At 55.9% G+C, this 20,221-nt stretch overlaps 1 protein-coding gene across 1 annotated transcript; it reads left to right on the forward strand.

The window, feature by feature from the left end:
• Positions 1-1,811: 1,811 nt before the first annotated feature.
• Positions 1,812-19,162, forward strand: LEMD2 (LEM domain nuclear envelope protein 2). The gene is made up of 9 exons (XM_027600986.2): positions 1,812-2,620; positions 4,243-4,283; positions 7,313-7,388; positions 10,455-10,531; positions 11,425-11,504; positions 13,180-13,325; positions 14,309-14,410; positions 14,493-14,595; positions 17,597-19,162. The coding sequence occupies exons 1-9, from the start codon at positions 1,873-1,875 to the stop codon at positions 17,745-17,747; spliced, it is 1,524 nt and encodes a 507-aa protein (XP_027456787.1). The 5' UTR covers positions 1,812-1,872; the 3' UTR covers positions 17,748-19,162.
• The last annotated feature ends 1,059 nt before the right edge of the window (positions 19,163-20,221 follow it).

Below are 20,221 nucleotides of genomic sequence, written 5' to 3' on the forward strand. Positions count from 1 at the left end.
GGAAGACAACAGGCTTGGCGGGTGGGGCTCACTGGGCCCTAGGTAGGTGTAGCAGCACCAGCGGCCCCAAACACAAGGCAGGCTGACAAAGCCCATGCTGGGGACCACTGCGGGGGGGGCGGCTCCAGTTCAGGACATATTTTTAAATCGCCCTGGGATCCATTGTGATGAAACAGACCGTAACTCTGCGACATGCCAGAACGTTCACTTTGTTTAAGCGTCAGATTCAAGCCCTCTTAGAATACACGGGGCCAGTATTGATGCCGAAAGGCTCATTCCTTATATATTGAACTGCACAGCTGCAAGGAGTTGCACAAATGTTACCAACTCATTTGTCATGCAAACAGTGCTTCAGAAAGAAATAAAATACTATTATGTGGTATATGTGTTAGGCAATCACTATATCAAATTCATGGCATTCCGTGCAAACACAGGCAGAGAAAAGGAAAACAACACTTGGTGAGAAAAATTGCACCACATGGAGAACAGCTAAGCTGGGGGATATGGGGAGGCTAACAATGGAAGCCTGACTGAGCCGAGGCTGTCATTTTCCCAGCAATTGCAGCAGGTATAGGAATACTCCGGTTGTACAGCAAGTGGCAAGGATGCAAACCACGGGCAGAGGGGCCTTGCCCACGACCCAGGGAAGGAATAGGGGCAGGCGAGGTGGAGGCTGGGCGGTGGGCAGGGACGGGGAGAACTGAATTAGAGGAGTAGCAGTGGTATAGAGCCTAAGAGGCCCAGGGCGGCCATAAGTGTTTGGGACAGGGAGTTGAAGAAGGATGTGGAAGGCTTACAAAGAGGGGAGGCGGAAGGGAGACTGAGCCATTTGCCACCACTCCCCATGCTTCCCTCGGGGGCTTCTCAGCTAAGAGCCTTCCTATAATCAAATAGGGTGCCCTACGGGAGGTTCTACCTGCCGCTGTGGAGAGAGGGGTTAAGTATAAACACTTAGGAACGTGTACCAGGCACTGTTTTGATCCCCTTATACAAATTACCTGTTCGAATCCTCATAGCCACCTTACCAACCGTACTGGCCAGCAGGCTAGAAACGATAATTGGATATGATCACACATCTGAGAGTGGCGCCGTTGGGATTTGGGAGTCGCCAACCTAAATCCGCAAGCGACACAAGACTGTGTCTCGGGGGTCTTCCCCTACCCATCTCTCGTGAAAAATCCCACCATCCAGACCTTTGGGCTCCTCCCAGAAGCCTGTACTGCCCACTCAAGCCCAAGGGCACTTGGCTCTTCTGCCCCCTCGATGCAAGCGGCATCAGCCTGGGGCACGGCCTACATCCCCTCCGAGCTCCAACTCAGAGTGAACTCCTAGGAAAACACAGAGGGCTGCCGCCCTCGACCCGAAGTCGGACGGGGTCTCAGAACATGCCCGGCGTCTAGCCCACGAGCCAAACAGAGCCCCACCCCAAGCACAGACGGAGGCACAGGATCCCATCTCCCCCTTCTCCGAAATGGCTTGTCTTTCACCGTTAAGCAATTCATCCACTAAATCAACACTTTACTGAATGCCTACCACGTGCCAGCGACCGCGCATGGGGCGGAATATTCGGGAAAGAAACACCGATGGTCTTACGGACGAGACGGACTGAGCAAAGAGGGGAAAAGAAAAAGAAAGAAGAAGGGGAAAAAAAAAAAAAAATACTCGGACCTCCCCAACATGGCGGCCTAAGGGCCGAGTCTGACCCCCTCATCATGGCCGGCAATCAAGGCAGGCGCGGACCTCCTCAACATGGCGGCGCAGACAGACCTTCCCATCATGGCGCGGGGCCCCGCCCGCTTCGCCGCGGCCGCCGGCGGGAGCAGTTCCGGGTGCGGTGCGCGCCGGGGGCGGGCGGGGGGCGGCGTCCTGGCCATGGCCGGCCTGTCGGACCTGGAGCTGCGGCGGGAGCTGCAGGCCCTGGGCTTCCAGCCAGGACCCATCACCGACACCACCCGGGACGTCTACCGCAACAAGCTGCGCCGCCTGCGGGGCGAGGCCCGGCTGCGCGGCGAGGAGCGGCTGCGGGAGGAGGCCCGGCTGCGGGGCGAGGAGCGGCTGCGCGAGGAGGCCCGGCTGCGCGAGGAGGCGCCGCTGCGAGCCCGGCCCGCCGCGGCCTCCCTGCGAGCGGAGCCCTGGCTCTCCCCGTCGGGCTCGGGCTCGGGCTCGGCCTACGCGACCTCTGGGGCCTACGGCGATGTCGGGGCCTCCGCGGCTTCCTGGTCCGGGAGCCGCGGCCTCGCCTACCCCGCCCGCCCTGCGCCGCTCAGGCGCCGCGCCTCGGTCCGGGGCAGCTCCGAGGAGGACGAGGACGCCCGGCCGCTCGACAGGGCCGCGCCGGGCCACGGAGTCCGTCGCTGGTGGGCCTCGACCCCGGCCCCGGCCCCGGCCCCGGCACGGCCGCCCTCCGCCCTCCTCGGCGCCGACCCGCGCCCGGGCCTGCGGGCGACGCGAACTGGCCCGGCCGGCGCGGCGCGGGCCCGGCCCGAGGCGGGGCGGCGGCTGGAGCGCTACTTGTCCCGGCTCCTGTTCTGGGCCAGCCTGGGGCTGCTGCTCGTCTTCCTGGGCATCCTCTGGGTGAAGATGGGCAAGCCCTCGGCGCCGCAGGAGGCGGAGGACAACAGTACGTCCCGGGCCGGCGCAGGGGAGGGCCCCGGGCGCGCGAGTGTCCACCAGAACGGCCACCCGTTCCTCTCAGCGCCAGGCTGCACATCCCGGGCCTTGTCAGATGCCTCTGGCTGTCTTCTTACCTCCAGACCCTGACTCTCCTTCCTCCCGCTGTGGGGGGAGAGGGCTGGAGTTCCTGCAGTAATTTCTGTCTTCACTCTCTCCTGTTCTCATTTTCTGCCCTAGCCCTCCCTACCAATCTCCCTTTCAACCACGTGCTGGAAGCAGTCTTCATTCCTAGTCACTTCCACCCCAACCTCTGGTTTTCCCTCTCTAGAGAAAACCACACCCCTCTCCAACAGACAGGTCCACCCCCATTCCTTTTCCGTTCTTTCTTAACTTGGATCTCTTGCTCATTCACACATTAGTGCCCATTTGAAGGCACCCCAGGTTTCACTGCCCACAGATCTGATCCGGTTGGGTTCCCAGCTTTGCAGCACCAGAAGAGTTTAAACTGATACAAATGGAGGCGTTTATCCTTGCTTGCATTATCCTCCTGGCGTGTGTGCTGGGAGGGTTCTGTGAGTCAAGGACATTCCCAGCCATGCTTCTGTCCACACTTTAGTGATTTGACATGCCAGTAAGAGGTCTGCAGGAAACAGTATGCTTCCTGAATAGTTGAGGATTGGTATGTTTCTTAGAAGGGAAATCTGCCTCTTGGGTAACTCTGGGCTTTATAGTCTAACAGAAAACAACATAGAAATCATTTCTTTATAAATTTAAAGGGTAAAGTGTATAAATTTAAAGTATAAGTATAAAGTGACATTGTGAATTCACCAACTTTTGATATTCTTTGCAAAGCATTGTGGTTAATACTGCTCCCAGCCTCAAGCCAAGGCCACATCTTTCCACGCCTAGCAGGAACAGCCAAGATGCAGGAAGAAGCTAAATTGTGTCTTAGCTGTCGCAGCAGATGGGTGTTTGGGTATATGAACAAGTCTGTGGGCATGGGGATCCCAGACTCATGCACTCACCCAAATAATTTCTTGGCTATGAGAGCAGTTTATCCATCTAGTAAAGAAATTGAGCAAGACCCGGAGTGTCGTGGGACTGTATTGGTTCCACAGTAGTCAAACGGTATACTGTCATACTCACTGTTGAGATGCTTTAAGACCACAGCTCTTGGATATATACTGGGATTTACCTGGAGCGCCCCTCCCATGATGGTACTAATCCCTGTTCAATATATCACTGTTTGCAATTTACAAAACCATCATGTATATTGGCTTGTTGGAGGTTAACTCCCTGAGTTAAGCAGGGGAAGCTTTATTGATCCCATTTTACAAATGAGGAAACAGAGGTTCAGAGTGGTTGAGTTACCCAAGAGCCTGTGGCTAATCATTTCCAGCTAGGACTTGGACCCAGCTGTCCTCGCCCTGGTTCCTAATCCAGGATTGGGAAACCTATACATGTTACTGTCTGCATTTTAAAAATGCCCCCATTTAGATGACATCTTCCTGATCCCCACCGTTATGTTGGTAATGTTGTACTTCCCCTGAATTTTGAGAGTGGTCCCTTTTTGCAATCTTTTCCTCAACCCACACTTTTAATTTCCTGTCTTTCTTTTCTTGGTCTCAGTGAAGTTATTGCCAGTGGACTGTGCGAGCAAAACAGATAAGGTGAGTCTGAGTTTCTCTAGCTTTTGTTATTCATTTTGTATAACATCCTAAGGATGTTAGCCTCCATCAGGAGGTAAACTGGCCCAGAAAAAGACCATAATAGGATCATTTTCAGGAGTGCTTCCTGTAATGTACCAGAATCACATCGTGTTCTGTGATGTTTGTGTCAGACTCAATTGTGGCAGGCGAAGGAGTACTTGAAACAGAGAGAATTGAACTCCCAAGATCCAACCCTGGGCTTGTTATGGAAGGTCTCCCCATCAATCACAGCTCTGGGGACTTTGATCTTCTGCCTAAGTCAATCTAGGGGGATGCAGTAGGTTGGGGCTGAAGGTCCTCTCAAGCTCCCTGGCTTCCAGAGGAAGGCCTGACAGTTTTTAAGCACCCAGAGGCTGGGTTCTCAGGTCCACGTTCCCTCTGGTAGTACATCTGTGGCTGACAGTGCTGTTCCGATTTGAAACATCATGGGGTGGGGGGAGGTTGTTTTAAATATATCTGAAGTAGAATTAGCCCTCCTAGTCTATAGATTTGTTTTATGAAGCTTTAATGTTCCCTACAAATAATATTTGGGGAAGGCGAGCAGCCCCATCCATTTATGAGTCATGCCCGCAGCATTAGCGGGGAGCTGGGATGCTGGCACAGGTGATAGTCTGGGGAAGATAGGAGGCAGTAAATTTTCAGGTCATAAATCCTACCAGGAGGAGCCTTTTGCCGCCAGAGGGCATGACTTAGTAGTCTAATTATTAAGTGTGCAATGCCAGGTGTCTCCCGAGGCCTCAGGCTCCATATCTGGCAGCCCGGGGGCTGGGAAAGAAACAATACATGGTCTCGTGTTCACTTTCTTACCCATGTCACCAAAGGGGTGGCCTGGTGCAACTAATAGGTTTTATCTTTTCTTTGGCTTCTGCTATATTATTTGGGGGTGTTTTATTACATTCATTTATTGTGTTCATCCAAGTATCTTTGCCTCTCAGTTGTTTCATGAAAACAGATTCATATTAAGTTTAAACTGCCTTGTGCCATGAAAACCAGAGTTGATGATTACAGGAAGTGGCCCAGAAAACTAGTCGGAGGGAAGTGGTCGGAGGGAAAACTAGAATTTTGAACCCCGAAAGCAAAAAACGGGAAACAAGTCTGTAAGACTTCTCTGGTTTCTATCTCTTGGTTCTTCGCCCAAGCTGAGTGAGCCCCGACAGGCACAACCCGGGGCCTTGCTAAAAATGTGCTCAATGAGCAGACTGGGGACTTGCAACCTCCGAGCATCAAAAGGCAGGGTCTGGGCATTGTCGGCAGGTTCCACTGAGCTGAGATTTCACGGGATGCTCTTGGCCTTCGTGAAGTGGCCTTCGTGAAGGGTGGACACGGGAACAGGCAGATTGGGAGATGCTTCTTGGCTTTGGTGAGGCCCTTGTGGAAAGTCTCATTCTTCGTGTGGCTCAGGCTCCCCCAGAACCCAGATAGGCATTGGAGTTTTAGATGTACGTGTTCTTTCCCTTCTCAGCCGACTATGACACTCAGCGTTTTTCTTTCTGCCTTTGTGCTGCTGAAAACGTGTGGACAGGCTGGGAGTGGGTGTGCTGTCTCAGGCAGGCCGTCTCGTGGTCTGGTGCCTTCTATCTTTCTGTTCCCTTTAGGTGGTATCACCCTAAATGTCGGTGAATTTGGAACAGAGTTCACGGTGACCACTTTTGTTGTTGTTGTTGTTCTCTGGTTGTGACAGTAAGCGATGTTAAGTGCAGCAGATTTGAAAAATGTGACAAAATCGGCCACGATTCTGCCACCAAGAGATAATCGCCATTGTCATTTTGGGAGCATATCCTTCCCCTCCATCTGTCTGTGTACGTATGTTTATAGAATTGGAATCTGAATGTACATGCAGTTACATTTCTTACCATCAACATTTCCCATTACATTTGTCTTTAAAAGGTAGTTTGGGTACCCGATTCTACTTACAGACTTGGGAGTTGTTTCTGAACGTTAATGGTCATACATGTAAATCTTGGCCATGCCATTTTGTGCCTTGTAAAGGCTTTTGGGTCTTTAGGCAACACAAGGGGACCTATCTTGGCCTCTGAGACTATGAGAAACAAGTCCCACACGTTGCAGGTGAGGGCAACAAGCGAGCCCAAGAAGGAAGGGGACCGTGGTTCCTTCTGCAGTTGTTGCGAGCTAGGCCCTGAGCCCAGGCCCTCGGCGTCAGTCGGGCGTCCTGTGCAGTGACAGCCCAGAGGAGGTCTGAAGAGGGCGGGAGGCTTGGAGTCCACCGGCTCCAGTGCTTGTTAGCTTTGGGATCTTGGGGTCTAGCAGGTCTCTAAACCTTGAGCTCCTCCTCTGAGAAGTTGGGGTGCGGTCAGGATTGTGGTGAGGATTCAGTGCAGACTCATGACAGCCCACGGCCTGCCGTTCACTCTCAAGGAGAGCAGCCTTTCGTTCAAATATTCTAAAGCTAGCAGCCTAGCACAAATGGCGTCAGTTCTGCTGCAGATGCAGGAGAGCTAGGTGTGCCTGTATTCCTGTTCCTGTGTTCTCGGACAGATGACTTTCACCCCCTGTAGTTTAAGGATGTCTAGAATCTGGATGTCTAAGGTGAGGTCTTTGCTGCAGCTCATCCACAGAGCAGACGATTTATGGGCGGAATGTAGACACCTGACTCTCCAAAAACAGATGGGAGTGGCCGAGGGGAGACGAGACTGCAGTAGTACAGCATTTGCCTGGCCCGCCTCGGAGGCCCGACTGCATCTCCCTGCAGCCCCACCTCATGGCCTTCCTTCCAATGAGAGCCGCGGGACAGAGGTTGGGAGGCTCCAGGATGGCCGACCCTTAGTGGCCGGGGCGGCTTTTAGCTCTACCTCAGCTTTTCTGGTTAACCCGATACTTACCTGTCCTGCCCCTGCGCCCACCTCTTTGCAGAATGTGGGTTCTGAAGGGCTCCTTGCTGCTTAGCACTTGACAGTGCAGCCGAGGAGTTCAAGCCAGAGAAACGGAGCCCCCTGTCTCCCCTGCTGACTGCTTGTCCTGTGCCCTTCCAGTTCTGTCAGGCCAGGCAGAAGGCGGCCTTGCTGGAGCTGCTGCACGAGTTGTACAACTTCCTGGCCATCCAAGCCGGTGAGTGCATAGCTCGGGGCCTGAGATTCGAGGGTTGTGGGCTCTTACCCTTAGCGGCCAGGCGGGGGTTGGCTGGCAGGTGGCCGAGATGCTCTGTGGTGATGTCCCAGAGGACATACTCCGAAACCAAGTCTTGCCTTCCCCGCCTCTCCATTCAGACACATCTTTTTTAAGCCTATAGTTGGTTCTCACATCCCCTTGAAGGCTCCCAGGGGTCCTGGCCCATGCACAAGCCTCTCTGCTTTCTCTGGCTGCCCACCACCTGATGCTCTAGGGGGTTCATGTTGCATTGGGAGGGGCCAGACCCCAGGTCTCCTCATTCTGGGTCTTCTGACCTGGAGGGCCTCCCTGTACCAGATGGTCAGCCAGGCCAGGAGGAGAGGCCTATGCAGGTGGCAGGGGTCTGAGTAGTGGGCTCGTCACACAGGTCCATACAGCCTGCCAGGGCCCCGGTGTCACCTCTGGTCCTCATCTCCCCAGCTGGCTGCAGGACCTTGGACAAGTCCCTTATCCTCTCAGAAACTGTCTCCCTATCTAACCAAGTGGTCCTGGGTCGTTTTTCTTTTCTTTTTTTCTTTTTTTACAAAGTGAAAAGTAAGCGCTGTACTCTAGAGGAGGGCATTTTCAGCAGCCCCATGAAATACCCCCTAAAAAGTTATCCATCTGGAAGGTTCCCCTACTGTTTTATTTAGAAAATTGTTCTTTGAGGCCAGAGATATCACCTCCCCACATCTCTCAGAATCACTTGCTAAAGGCATAGCTGAATGACCAGAGCTTGTGCCCCAAGTTAAATATATCTGCCACCAGAACCAGACGGAGCTATTTAGTCTTATGAGACGTTCAAGAGGTACCTCTGATCTGTGGGGCCTTATCTAAAGTTGTTGCTAGGGAATCAAGGCTGGATGGGCCTGTACTGGGCCCTCAGCCCTTGGGGCCAGTCTTGTGGGCCTCAGCTCTGCCACCGCCTCCTGACTGGCGGGAGACTGGTGATGGTCAGGGAGGCATCTGTGAGCTCGGAGGAGCAGTAGGAGTGGGGGCTCATAGCATCACAGGCCTCAGGGGCCTTTCTCCCTGGCCCAGGGGCTCGGAATATAAATTCTGGCCTAAGAGGGTGTTCCAGACCTTAGTGACTCAGTTGTGGTCCAGGGACCAGCAGCATTAGGATCACCTGGGAGCTTATTGGAAATGCAGAATCTGAGGACCCATCCCAAACCTATGAATCAAAGTCTGCATTTTCAAAAGAGCCCTAGGGTATAAAGTAGAGAAGCTCTGTCTTAAACAGTGGATGCTGGTAGACATTTCTCCTCCATCCCACCCTCCATATGTGGTCCTGGCTTATGCCATCAAGGAGCCTAGTGCCTCCTGTCCTCTGAGGCACTTAGTGAGGGTCTCACTGCAGGGGAATGAGGGCTCTACCAGGCCATACTCCCCGCGCCCACCCACCCCCCAGAGGTCACCTATAGGCTGAGCATTGTGCTGGCCTTTGCAGCCCCCAGGCTGCTTCTGGTCTAGTAGAAGAGACAGGCCACCTACCTCCCTGACCACTGGCTGTTACGAGGTGTGACTGGATGAGAACCAAGAGGCCAGAAGTTCTAGGAGGCACAGTACCTTTTCACTGGAGCCGTCAGGAGAGCAGCACAGGGGAGGGTATCTGTGCCAGGCCCTGACACCCAAGAGGGATTGATTCTGTGTATGTGGGGGGGCAGGGCGGAGCCAGAGAGGCAGGAAATTACAGGCGCAGGGATGGAAGCAGTTGGCCTCACGGGGGAAGGAGAAACAGAAGGAATGGAGTTTGGAATGGTCGCTTGGGCCCCACCGTGGATGGCCATAGATGCCAGGCCGTAGATGCCAGGGGGCTTGATCACTGCAAGCAGTGAGCGCCAGGGAGGCTTTTGAGCAGGGGAGCGATGTGCTGAGAGCCAGGAGCCGGGAGGACAAAGGTGATAGCAGCTTGAGTGTAGCCGTGCCATTTAAGCAGAATCATTTTAAACTTTTGTTGGTCAAACGTGGATGGGGGTGGGGGCAGGAAACCAATCAGGAGACCATGGCCGTGGTCCAGACAAGCTTAAGCAGGCCGGGGTGATCGGGGCAGGGCAGGAGAAGCCAGGTTGATCACAGAGGTCCCATAAGGTCAAGATCAACTTCGGCATAGGAAGGATAAACTTTAGTTCATTTTCAAGATTTTTTAAAGTTCATTCTCAGCCACTCCCTCCCCAGCACACAGACTGGCCATCGGTAGCCCCTAGGCTGTGCCAGGTTAAGAGCAGTCAGGCTCTGTGTGAGTTCAGGATCTGGTGCAGCCCACCCCGTGCTGTCCCTGCTCTCAAGGAGTCTGGTGACCCACAGGAAGCAGCATGTGGTGGGTGGACCATAGCGGGCTGTCGAGAGCCAGTGACTGTTGGCAGACCCCCAAGTCCAGAGTGATTTGGTCCAACAAGATTCCCCTATAGTCCAGGGATTTTTCAGAGGAGGTGGCCCTGGGTGGGCTTTATCCTAGGTGGGAGCTGGTCACCCAGGGTGCTCAGGAGGGAACAGCCCCTTGGAGCACCACACTGAGGCCCCACTGCCCAGCACAGAGACACCCTCTTTCTCTTTGGGGCATTTTGGACATCTCTCCCCAGAACCCCTCAAAACAGTGGGCCTGGAGTTCCAGGTCGCCTGCCTATGTCACGGTCAGATTCCCTGCAGTGCCTATGGCCTCCCTGCCTTTCTTTTTTCCCAGGTTGTGTTTATTTATAGTGCCATTCTGGTTCCTTCCAAGCTATCTGTCTGATCCTTTTAGGGATCAATTGCAAACAGACCTTAGGATTGGGCAGCTTTTTAGTCATTTAATGCAAATCACCGCACTGCTTTGCAGGTCAGGTTTTAATGATCTGGAATCGATCCAAGCTAAGTGGCTTTTGATCTTGCTGCAGAGTGAAGATACCCCACAGAAGCTGGAGCTGCGGGGCCACATGCTCCCCATCAGAACGGATGGCTTGATTCGCACTGCATTTTTTTAGTCTGTTTCAGAGTAATTTTTTTCCACCTCTTCTTTGTGTTTGAATGTGTGTTTTTTCCTCCTAGGTAATTTTGAATGTGGAAATCCAGAGAAGCTAAAAAGCAAATGCATTCCTGTAATGGAAGCCCAGGAATACCTAGCAGTAAGTAGGCTGCGATGCTTACCCATTCCCCAGAGGTCCTGGTGCTTTTGTACTGATCTTGTGAGCCCTGCTTTTTTTTCCCCTTTTTGTTGTGTGTTTGCTTTTTGGCTTTTTTGTTTTCCCTTTTTTTTTTTTTTTTAACTTAGTTGAGTGTTAGGCTACTTTCAGTTTTAGGCAGCAGTAGGGGTGACTGGTCCAAGGTGAGCTGTGAGCCGGAGCTCGGCCTGCCGCATGTGGGCCGGGGTGGGGGGCTCCCGAGCAGCTGGTGTGGCCACTGCGGGCCGCCCCTTCTTTCAGTGGCCCTGTTACTTGCTCCCCGCTTTTCTCCCCTTCCCAGCAGCTTTACGGATCCACACTTTACCTGTCTGTTCTCTCCTTTATGTTCACTGTGCAGATTGCTCAGGGTCTATTTGACTATTGGCCTGGCCCCAGTTTGATAGAATTCTGGAACTTCCGAGCCAGCAGAAGCCTTAGGGGTCACCTAGCTCATTGTCATTTCCCAGATGAGGATATTGAGGCCCGGAGAGGGGCAGGGACTGGCCACCGGGCACCCGCCGCCCCTCTCATCCCCACGCTTTTTTTCATTTTCCCCAAGATGAGCTGCCAGCTCTCTGGCCTCACGCTTTGGTCCTTGAGAAAGGTTTTGGTTTTGGTTTTGGCTACCTCAGACCTGCATTGCTTTCTTGTGTGCTTCTGCATCGACTCCTCCCAATAGAGCTCCTTCTTGGCTCTCATCAGCCGAGATTTCCACCTGCCACTTTGTTGTGCATTTAGCAGAATGGGGCTTTGGGGCCTGCGGAGGACAGGGGAGAGGGCCTCCTTAATCCGGCAGGAGAATAATGTTCCAGCTGGTCAGCCCAGACACAGCACTAATTTCCCGCCCCCTCCCCCAGAATGTGACCGGCAACTCCTCCGCCAAGTTTGAAGCTGCACTGACCTGGATACTGAGCAGTAACAAGGACGTGGGCATCTGGTGAGTGTGGGCGAGGCCTCACAGGGTGGCAGCACCACCACGGGCACCCGCGGCCATGGTCCTCGCCCATCGGCCGGCTGCCGGGCGCTCACAGACGTGTCTTGGGGCTGAAGTTAGAGGCAGGTCTCCTAGCTGAGTCCTTGTGGGCTCAGCCTGCAGCAGGGCATTGGAAGGAAGAAGCATTCGGGGGGGCAGCGTAAGGAGCTGTTTCAAGATAAGACACAAAATCCAGGTGTCAGGACGTGAGCCTAGTGTTCCAGCTAAGCATTTCAAGTAACTCACTCTGCGCCCTTTGAATTCACTGGTCCCACATGGCTTGCTGGAGAAGGCATTTTTCTGAACTTCCTTTCGTCAGGTGCTAGTTTTCATTACTAGATGAAATGGTTCTGTCTGTTGGTTTCACTCAGCATGGATGTTGCAAAAGAAAATACTGAACTTTATTCTCACAGGGCAGTTCGACCTCATCTCTGTCTCTGGGCAGCACTGTTAGCAGAGACAGCGAGAGCCCCTCACCCTCCCGAGAAGCCCCATCTGGCTGCTCAGCCCGTGGGGGAGGGGCACACCAGCGATGCACGCCCCACCAGACCTCCCCACTGCCCAGAGCTTTTCACGCTGGCGCTCCCTCCCCTTTCCCAGGGTTTGTTGGGGTCTCTGTTCAGGCCACAGCTCCTGATATTCAAATACACTCTAGGGTTTTGTTCCCTCCATCCCTAATCCACCCAGACGACTAATTCCATCAGCCTTGCCTCCACCAGAAGCCCCTCGGGCAGCTCAGCCTAAAGCTTGATAACCAGATGCAGGGCACGAATGATTAAAATTCGTTGACTTAAAAAAAATAAAGCTTCCCTGAGTGGCTGAGCGATTTTCCTGTGTGTTCAGAACGGGGGAGGAGAATATGGATTTTAGCCTCGGCAGCGCTCACCGAAGCTGCTAGCACAGAAGGATGACAGGCACCTTTTCACGCTGGCGGAAGGCTGTCGGGAGGGTGGCCGAGCCCCGTTCAGACGACCAGTACTCAAAGTGGGTTCGTGAGATATCGGGACATTTCAGATGCTGGGCATGCCCGTGTACGGCCCAGAGCACAAGATGGTCACCTAGCCGGAAGAAGGTGCAAGCGTGGGCATCCTCCCGTGTCCTGAGACCTCCTCTCAGGGACTAGAGTGGGGGCGATGGGGCCGGGGCCTGGCCTCAGAGAGCCCAATGGTTGTCCTTCCCCGAGCCTCAGGGTACCCCGATCTTTACACTTAAACAGCTTATGTGCCTCCTTGTCACTGTCACCAAGGAAAAGCACACCCTCCCAGACTCTCTCAGTTCGTGCCATGCAGTGCAAAGCCAGCAATTCAGTAAACGTTTCCATTACTCTATGCTGGGAGGTGGGAATCCAATTTACAGTTTAATCTTCCACACGCTGAGAGGGGCTGTCAAAAGACCCGACAGAGGGGGACATCACTTTAGTGGTAGGGGTTCAAGCCTGCTGCCGTCTTTAAAGCTTTATTCTTTCTAAGTAGCCAATGTGGGAAATTTCTGGAAAGCATGCAACCAGGATACCAAGTCTATTTCATAAGCAAGTAGAGGCCTCGAAGCTCCTCCTTTTTTCTTTCTGCTTTAAAGTGGGGCTGATTCCGCGGCTCCTGGGAGCTTTTGAACGCCATTGCAGCCCTGTGTCCTGTTTCAGGTTGAAGGGGGAAGACCCATCGGAATTGGTGACGACTGTGGACAAAGTGGTCTGCCTGGAATCCGCCCGCCCCCGCATGGATGTGGGCTGCCGCCTGAGCCGTGCCCTGTTCACTGCAGTCACCAACGTGCTCATCTTCTTCTGGTGTAAGTCCTTGGCTGCCCTTCTCCCCCCAACCCTGTCCTTGCCATTGGGACTGCTCATATAGCACCTCCCGGGAGCCCAGCTCAGTGACACTCTTGGGCATGAGTGATACAGAAACCCAGGCCCAGAGAGTTCATTTCTGTCTGGTGAACCTGAGGTCTGTCTAATAAAACAGAGGAGATGAACAAGTCAGCTTCTGCCCTGGGTCATCTTACCTTTAGAGATTGGTGGCAGGAGCAGGAGGGTAACTGGAAAATATCCTTGAGCAGGGTCAGGGACGATCAGTGTCCCCGAGGGGGGAGCTTGGCCCTGGCTGGAGCCCAGCATCGTCACCCCCCAGGGCCGCAGAGTGCAAGCCTCTCAAAGGAGGAGAAGGCACAGCAGGACCTTGGCCTAATTTTACTCCCTGAACAATGTAAACATCTCCTCGGGAGATCTAGGTACCCGATGAAAGCAGGATGGACCCAGGGGGCTGCACCGCAAAGCAGAGCGCGGGTCTTGTCGCCTGACATCAGGTGCTGCCTTTGAGCAGAGACCTTGGGGTGTCTCTGAAGGTGAAAGGCCGAGTCACAGAAACTGCCCGCTCTGCAGACGTGGCGGAGTTACAAATCACAGGCCATCTGGGCGTGCACACGGCTCCCGCACCCATGCCATCAGGCACACACATCATAATCGGCAGCAGCATCTCGGAATACAAAGGGCCCCGCATGTATATATGTATGAAATGCCGTGTTCCGGTGCACAAGGGAGGAGATGAAAGGCCCGGAATGAGGTTGGGAGGAGCCGCAATCTGGACAGCTGGGGAGGTCTCTGTGGTGACAGCCGGCAGGAGGAAGATGATCACTTCATAGCCTGCCTCCCTTCTGCATCTCCACGTCCTGTGTCAGCAGCAGGCCGACCTGGGCCTGACACGTAGTAGGTAGTCGGGACACTCGTGCGGCCAGAAGCGATGTGGCGGATTCACGGGGCCTGTGTTCCCTCATAGGTTTGGCCTTTCTGTGGGGGCTCCTGATCCTCCTGAAATACCGGTGGCGGAAGCTGGAAGAAGAAGAACAAGCCATGTACGAGATGGTGAAGAAGATTATAGGTGTGTGGCCCCTGGGGAAAGGACCACTGGCACCCGCCAGAAGGTCCTTGCCCTAAATGGTGCCCTCTGTCCTACCCTGCAGATGTGGTCCAGGACCATTACGTGGACTGGGAGCAGGACATGGAGCGCTACCCGTACGTGGGCATTCTGCACGTGCGTGACACCCTGATCCCTCCGCAGAGCCGGTGAGTCCTGGGCTGAGCCTGCCAAGTGCCACAGGAGGAGGCCCAGAGCATCAGTTATGGGGAGAATGGGGCAGCTCAGCCCCGAGGAGCACAGGTGAGGGGGCCGTGCACGCCTCCTGCCACTGCGCAGCGCTCAGCTCTTTGGAGCGGAACGCACAGACGACGTAGGGCAGCGTGAGCCCACTCCTCTGTTAGCATCCTTGCTGACCGGGGAGCTCTGGGTGGCGGGCGCTAGTGCCCTCCTCCCCGCAGTGGCTCAGGCTGGGTTGCTGTGAGTGCAAGTCCAGAGTCCTGTGGGCTCCAGGCACAGAATAGTCAGGTCTCTGGTTCCAGTTCTCTGTGATGCTTGTGGTCTTGGCCCCCATGGATGTTGTCAGCTGGTTGGAGTTCATCCTGGTCATAAAATGGTAGCCCGCAGCAGCGGGGTCCACGTCTGCCTTGTCACCGCCAGCAGGGGAGAGATGGGTCGCCCTCACGGGCAAGAGAAAACATTCCCAAAAGCTGCCAGTGACCCACTCCTCGAGGCCCTGCTGGCCAGAACTGGTTACTTGTCTATTCTTGAGTCAGTCACTAGCGAAGAGGAGATTGTTTTTCAAACATTTTTAACTATGACCCACGACACGTTACCTAAAATATCATGGTTCGCTTCCCACGAGCTTAGGCCCATGTACACGTGTGTGCCTGTAGCTGAAAGCAGAGTTCCACAGCCATGGCTGGGGTCAGCTTCCAGGGCGCCCGGCTGCACAGGAAGGGGCAGCAGGCCATGGGCATGCCTGGGCCGCGGATGCTGGATGGTCCCCGACAAGACCCAGTGTGGGGTAGCTTTGGAGGATAGGGTCCCAGGGACCAGCCAGCAGGGCATGCCGCAGTGTCGGCCCAGACCGTGGGCCCCTCTCAGCAGCTCACTGTGGTCTCGGGCCGGATGCCATCCTCTCAGAGGGTGCCGAGCGCTTGCTGCAAGCCAGCACTGCTCTGGGCCCTCCACAGACACAGCCCCGCTCACTCGATCCTCACTGTGGCCCCGGGAGGTGAGAGAGCAAGTAGCCAATCTTACAGATGAGGGAACTGAGGCACGCGGAGGCCAAGGAACTTGCTCAAGGCCCACTGCTGGTGGTATTTCTGTGCAACCCAAGAGGAATTAGAAGAGTAAAGCATTTAAGGCCCCTTTTAAAGGTGAAGATGCTTAAGAACTTTCACGCCCACCCTACTCCTTGGGAAGGTGCAGGCAGGAAGCTTAGGGAGAGCAGATGGATCACGGCGTTGGCTGGTGCTTGCTGTTGGTGCCCAGCATGAGGCAGCCGCATGGCCCTCCACGGGGAGGACACTTGGGGCATTCATGCTGCCACCAAATTCCTGGCTTGCCCGTAGTCATTAATGGCCTCTCTGAGCCAATTTCGTCATCCAAAACACAGAGGTGACACCACCGCCTTGCAGAGGGCTGCGGTGAAGCCCTCATTTACTCAACAAATGCTTACTGAGCACCTGCTGCGGGCCACGCACTCCTGGGTCATGGGGAGGTGGTGGGGAGCTGAAGAAGCCCAAATCCCCGCCCTGCTGGAGCGTTGGTGCTCAGGAGGAAGAGAAGTGAGAAAGGCAGAAGGAAACTGCCGTTAGGTAGCGACAAGTCCCAGGAAGAGGGGAGTGGGGCTGTCGAGAGATTGCCTCACAGGTCTTAAGCCAGCACCTAGCACTAGAGCGCTCATCCCAGGGCAGCCCTTACTGCTTGGCCTTCCGTTCTGCACAGCCCACACGTCGACCGAAGTACCATCAAGAGCGCCATTGCCGCCTGTCTCCGGCCTGAGCCATCTGGCCTCCGCACCCGTGTGGCAGCAGAGACAACAGGCGCGTGGCGGCCCGCAGGGACTGAGCCCTGGCAGTGTACCCCGGGAGACTCACCCCCTGTTGGCTCTCAGCCTCTCGATTTATCTCCCAGGCCCCCTGGTCCGTGCAGCCGAGCCCTCAAGGCCTGAGGACACATCCGCGGCCGTCGGCCCTGCGGGGGGCCCCCTCGGGTCTGCCCTGCAGAGGAGGGTCTGCCCGTGAGACTGAGGGAGGGCCGGGGAGCCTGGCTCGCACGGGCTTGTTCAGCGCCTGTTCACGGGCACCTGGGAAGGAGGGCTAGGGCTGGACCAGCCAAGTGGGGACTGCTAAACAGGCTGAGGGGCCCGTGGTGACAGGACCTGACCTCTTGAGGTAGAAAGCCCCAGCGCCCCCACTCTGACTGCCGACCCACAGGCCACCTCAGGAGCTTCACTCCTTTGTCCTCCCCCAGGCTGAACCTTTGCTGCTCCCACCCATTCACACCCACCGTCCCTCTCCACGTGAGGGGTCATGGGGAGGTAGTCTGCAGAGCGGACAAAAGACAGGAACTCATCAAAGAGAAGATGTCAAAGCAACCTTTCCTGACTGCCTTGGAATCTTCCTGTCTAGACTGGAGGAGGAAGAGGTTATAGGGGGCTGTCCAAGAGGATGCAAGGCCCCGGGGACCCAGCAGAGAAGGGGTCCTGCCTGGTAGCTCCAGTTCCAGGAGCAGCTCCAGCTTCTTGGCCTCCCCAGTTGGATGCTGAGCTCATTCCCATGCTCCAAAGTACTGTCGAGTTTGGACTCAACAGCCCAGTGGCCACTCTTTAATTGGCCCACATGGGGCATTAAAATGCAGCCAGCACTGGTGGGGGGCCGCCTGGCCAGGGCTGCTGCAGGAACAGGCCCTTGGACACCGGGGGATGCTCTGGACACCTTTGGCTCCCTTTAATTGAATGCTTTTAGAGCAGAGAAGGTTAAGGAATCATTTCTCTGTGGCCCAAGAAATTTCTCTCCCCTGCAGGAGTTCTGTTAGTACCTGACGCCTTTTCCTCCCACAGATAAATTCCGCGTGGGCTCCCGGAGTTTTGTCCCCCGTTTGTACAAAGGGTGTGCACAGGCCAGCTCGCTTCTCTGGGCCGTGCTGGAAGAGCTTCCGGGGGCGCTGCTGGCCTGCTGAGCCTGGCCCCTCTCGTTGCAGGAGGCGCATGAAGCGGGTCTGGGACCGGGCTGTGGAGTTCCTGGCATCCAACGAATCCCGGATCCAGACAGAGTCCCATCGTGTGGCTGGAGAAGATATGCTGGTGTGGAGATGGACTAAGCCCTCTTCCTTCTCCGACTCAGAGCGATAAATCCTGGGCAGGGGGCAGGGGCCTGTTCCCAGTCAGCCTGTCCCGGGCCAGTCCCCTCCAGGGGCGCGAGAAGGCCACCAGACCTGCCAGTGCTGAATTCACACTTGCCTTGACTTTCACCTTCCTCCCAACTCTGGTTCCAAAGGTCTCTCTGTAAGACTCTTCAGAGATTAGCTTGTAGGAAAGCATGGGCTTCCTTGAAGGGCAGGGAGGGGGAGAGCCAGAGGCCAGGTGGGTAGCTTGTCCTCTGCCCCAATGGCTGGCAGAAAAGGGGAGAAGGGTTTGGTTTTGATGCACAGAAAAGATGAAAGAGCAGCAGCGGTGAGACCCTGCCGAGCAAGTGTGCAGTTAGGTAGGCTGGAGCTCTCCCACCGCTGGTGAGCACTCAGCACGGTGGGCATCGTGCCTGTGGGAGGTGGGTCAGGTCGGCAGGCTGGGGCGGCAGGGGTTGGGGAGCAGTTTGGTCCATGTGCCTTCAGAGGGTGTTACCTGGGAGCTCAAGGGTGAGGGGAGAAAGCCTGTCCTCTAGCTGGGTTGAGCCTCTTTTATCCTGAAGGGGGAAGGTGCTAGAAAGTAGAACAAGTACTGTAGAAGAACTGTCTAGAAATGCCAGGTCCTGGCACGCGGGGCCCGCAGGTCACGGGAGTGAGCTGCCGGCGTGGCCTCCTGAGAGGAACCTGGAGCAGGCACAGGGGTCCGAGAGCAGACAGGAAGGTAGGGCTGCCCGCAGTCAGGACCGGGCATCTTCAGTGGTGCTTCTCACCGAGTCGCGGGTCTACACCAGACCCGCAGCCACGGCACTGCAGCAGGCGACGATGCGGATTCCGGGACCTTGGGAGTGCTGCGCCTCCTGTATGCGACGGTCACCTTGACTTAGGGCGACCACAGCGGGCCCCACTGTGGGGCCGCGGAGCCAGAACATGCGGCACCGACCCGGTGGGCGCGGGGCCGCACGGCTGCCCCCTGCTGGCCGCCCGCGAGAGTGCCTGCGCCGCCGCAGACCCTCCTCAAGGCCCCCCGCCAGCCCGTCGGCCGGCTGCGGGAGCCCTGCTCCAGAAACGCCCTGGCGGGGGGCCTCTCTAGCAGAGCCTCGTTCCGGTATGTTCTCATCCGCGGCAGGCAGGAGAGGGGCGCGCGGAGGAGCCCGAACAGCTGCCTCCAGAGGCATCAACCACCCCGTTTCGGTCTTCCTGGTATTTTTTGTTTCCTTAATAAAGCTCCAGTCTCCCTCATTTGAGCAATACTCTCATTTCCTCTGATGTCTGGATGATCGGCGGGGCTGGAATCCGAGTGCTGGCCCCGTGGCAAAGAAATGGTCTCGTAATCAGGCTCCAGCCAGAAGAATAAGTAACACTGCAACAGGCTTCAATATCAGGGTTGAAACTGTTGGATAAATAAACTATTTATTAAAAATGGATGTTTCTCGTCCGTGGTTCTCTCCCTTTTACCCCCCAGAGCAACGTTGTAAGGAACGGCAGCCTGCAGAGAGGTCAGCTGGAAGAGGAGGCTGGGGGGGGGGTTGGGGCTGAGCAGGGGCCTTACCCCCCTCGGCCCCAGCCTTTCCACCACCGGGCTCTCAGGCAAGCCACAAAACCTCCCAGAGTCTTAGTTTCCCCATTAGCACTGCGTGGCTACCATACCCGGCAGGGTGGACTCAAAGCATGCCCACCTGGTCCCAGTGAGTGGGTGGCAAGGGGTGGGGGGCAGCAGAAGCTTTTTTCCTTGGCCCCATTTCTGCCTCCCCTCAGGGCCCCAGAGGCTCCCGGGGGCGCTGAGCCCCTCTCAGCCCTGGGAGGGGGAGGAAGGAAGGGCAGAGTGAGGTTGGATGGGGCTCCTTGGCAGCTGATGGTGTCTCTGAGGAGGCGGAGATTACTGTCGGCCCCGCAGACTAGTGTCTGGGCCCCCACCCCTGCGGAGGCCCGGGCACAGTCTGGGAGGGCGCAGGGCCCGCACAAGTGTGCAGGGCAAGCGTCCGCTGAGCTTCCAGGGTTCCACCGCTCTCCGCCAGGGCAGCCCCAACCCTGTGGGCACAGTGGGGTGTAGGGAAGACTGCAGGCATGGGGGCAGCCCTTCTCAGTCGGCCCTGCTGCGCCCTGCCCACGGTCCCACCTGTAGGTGGTGGCTGGCACGGGAGCACCGTCTGCGGGAAATTTGGTGGAGAAACTGATCGTCAGAGCACCCAGAAACACAACCCAGACAAAAATGAGCCCACCTTTCCCATTTCTGTTTTTCGGGGAAAGATTTTTCCCTCTGCCCTGTTTTGTCTTAAGCTGAGACGGGAGCTAATGCACGGCTCTATTTCTGTGAGGCTGTTTGGAGAGCGGGAGCGAGATCAAAATAAGCGAAATAACAAAAGGCCCCCGCCAGCCGGCCCCTGCCTTTCTGGAGCACGGAGCGAGGCACAAAGGCCCGGAGGTGCGTCCTCGGCCACACAGCCTCAGATCCGGACCGGCAGCCCTCCTCTGCTTTGAAGG

Source organism: Zalophus californianus, chromosome 7 (genome assembly GCF_009762305.2).
Source record: "Zalophus californianus isolate mZalCal1 chromosome 7, mZalCal1.pri.v2, whole genome shotgun sequence".
In the NCBI taxonomy this organism is placed as follows: Eukaryota; Metazoa; Chordata; class Mammalia; order Carnivora; family Otariidae; genus Zalophus; species Zalophus californianus.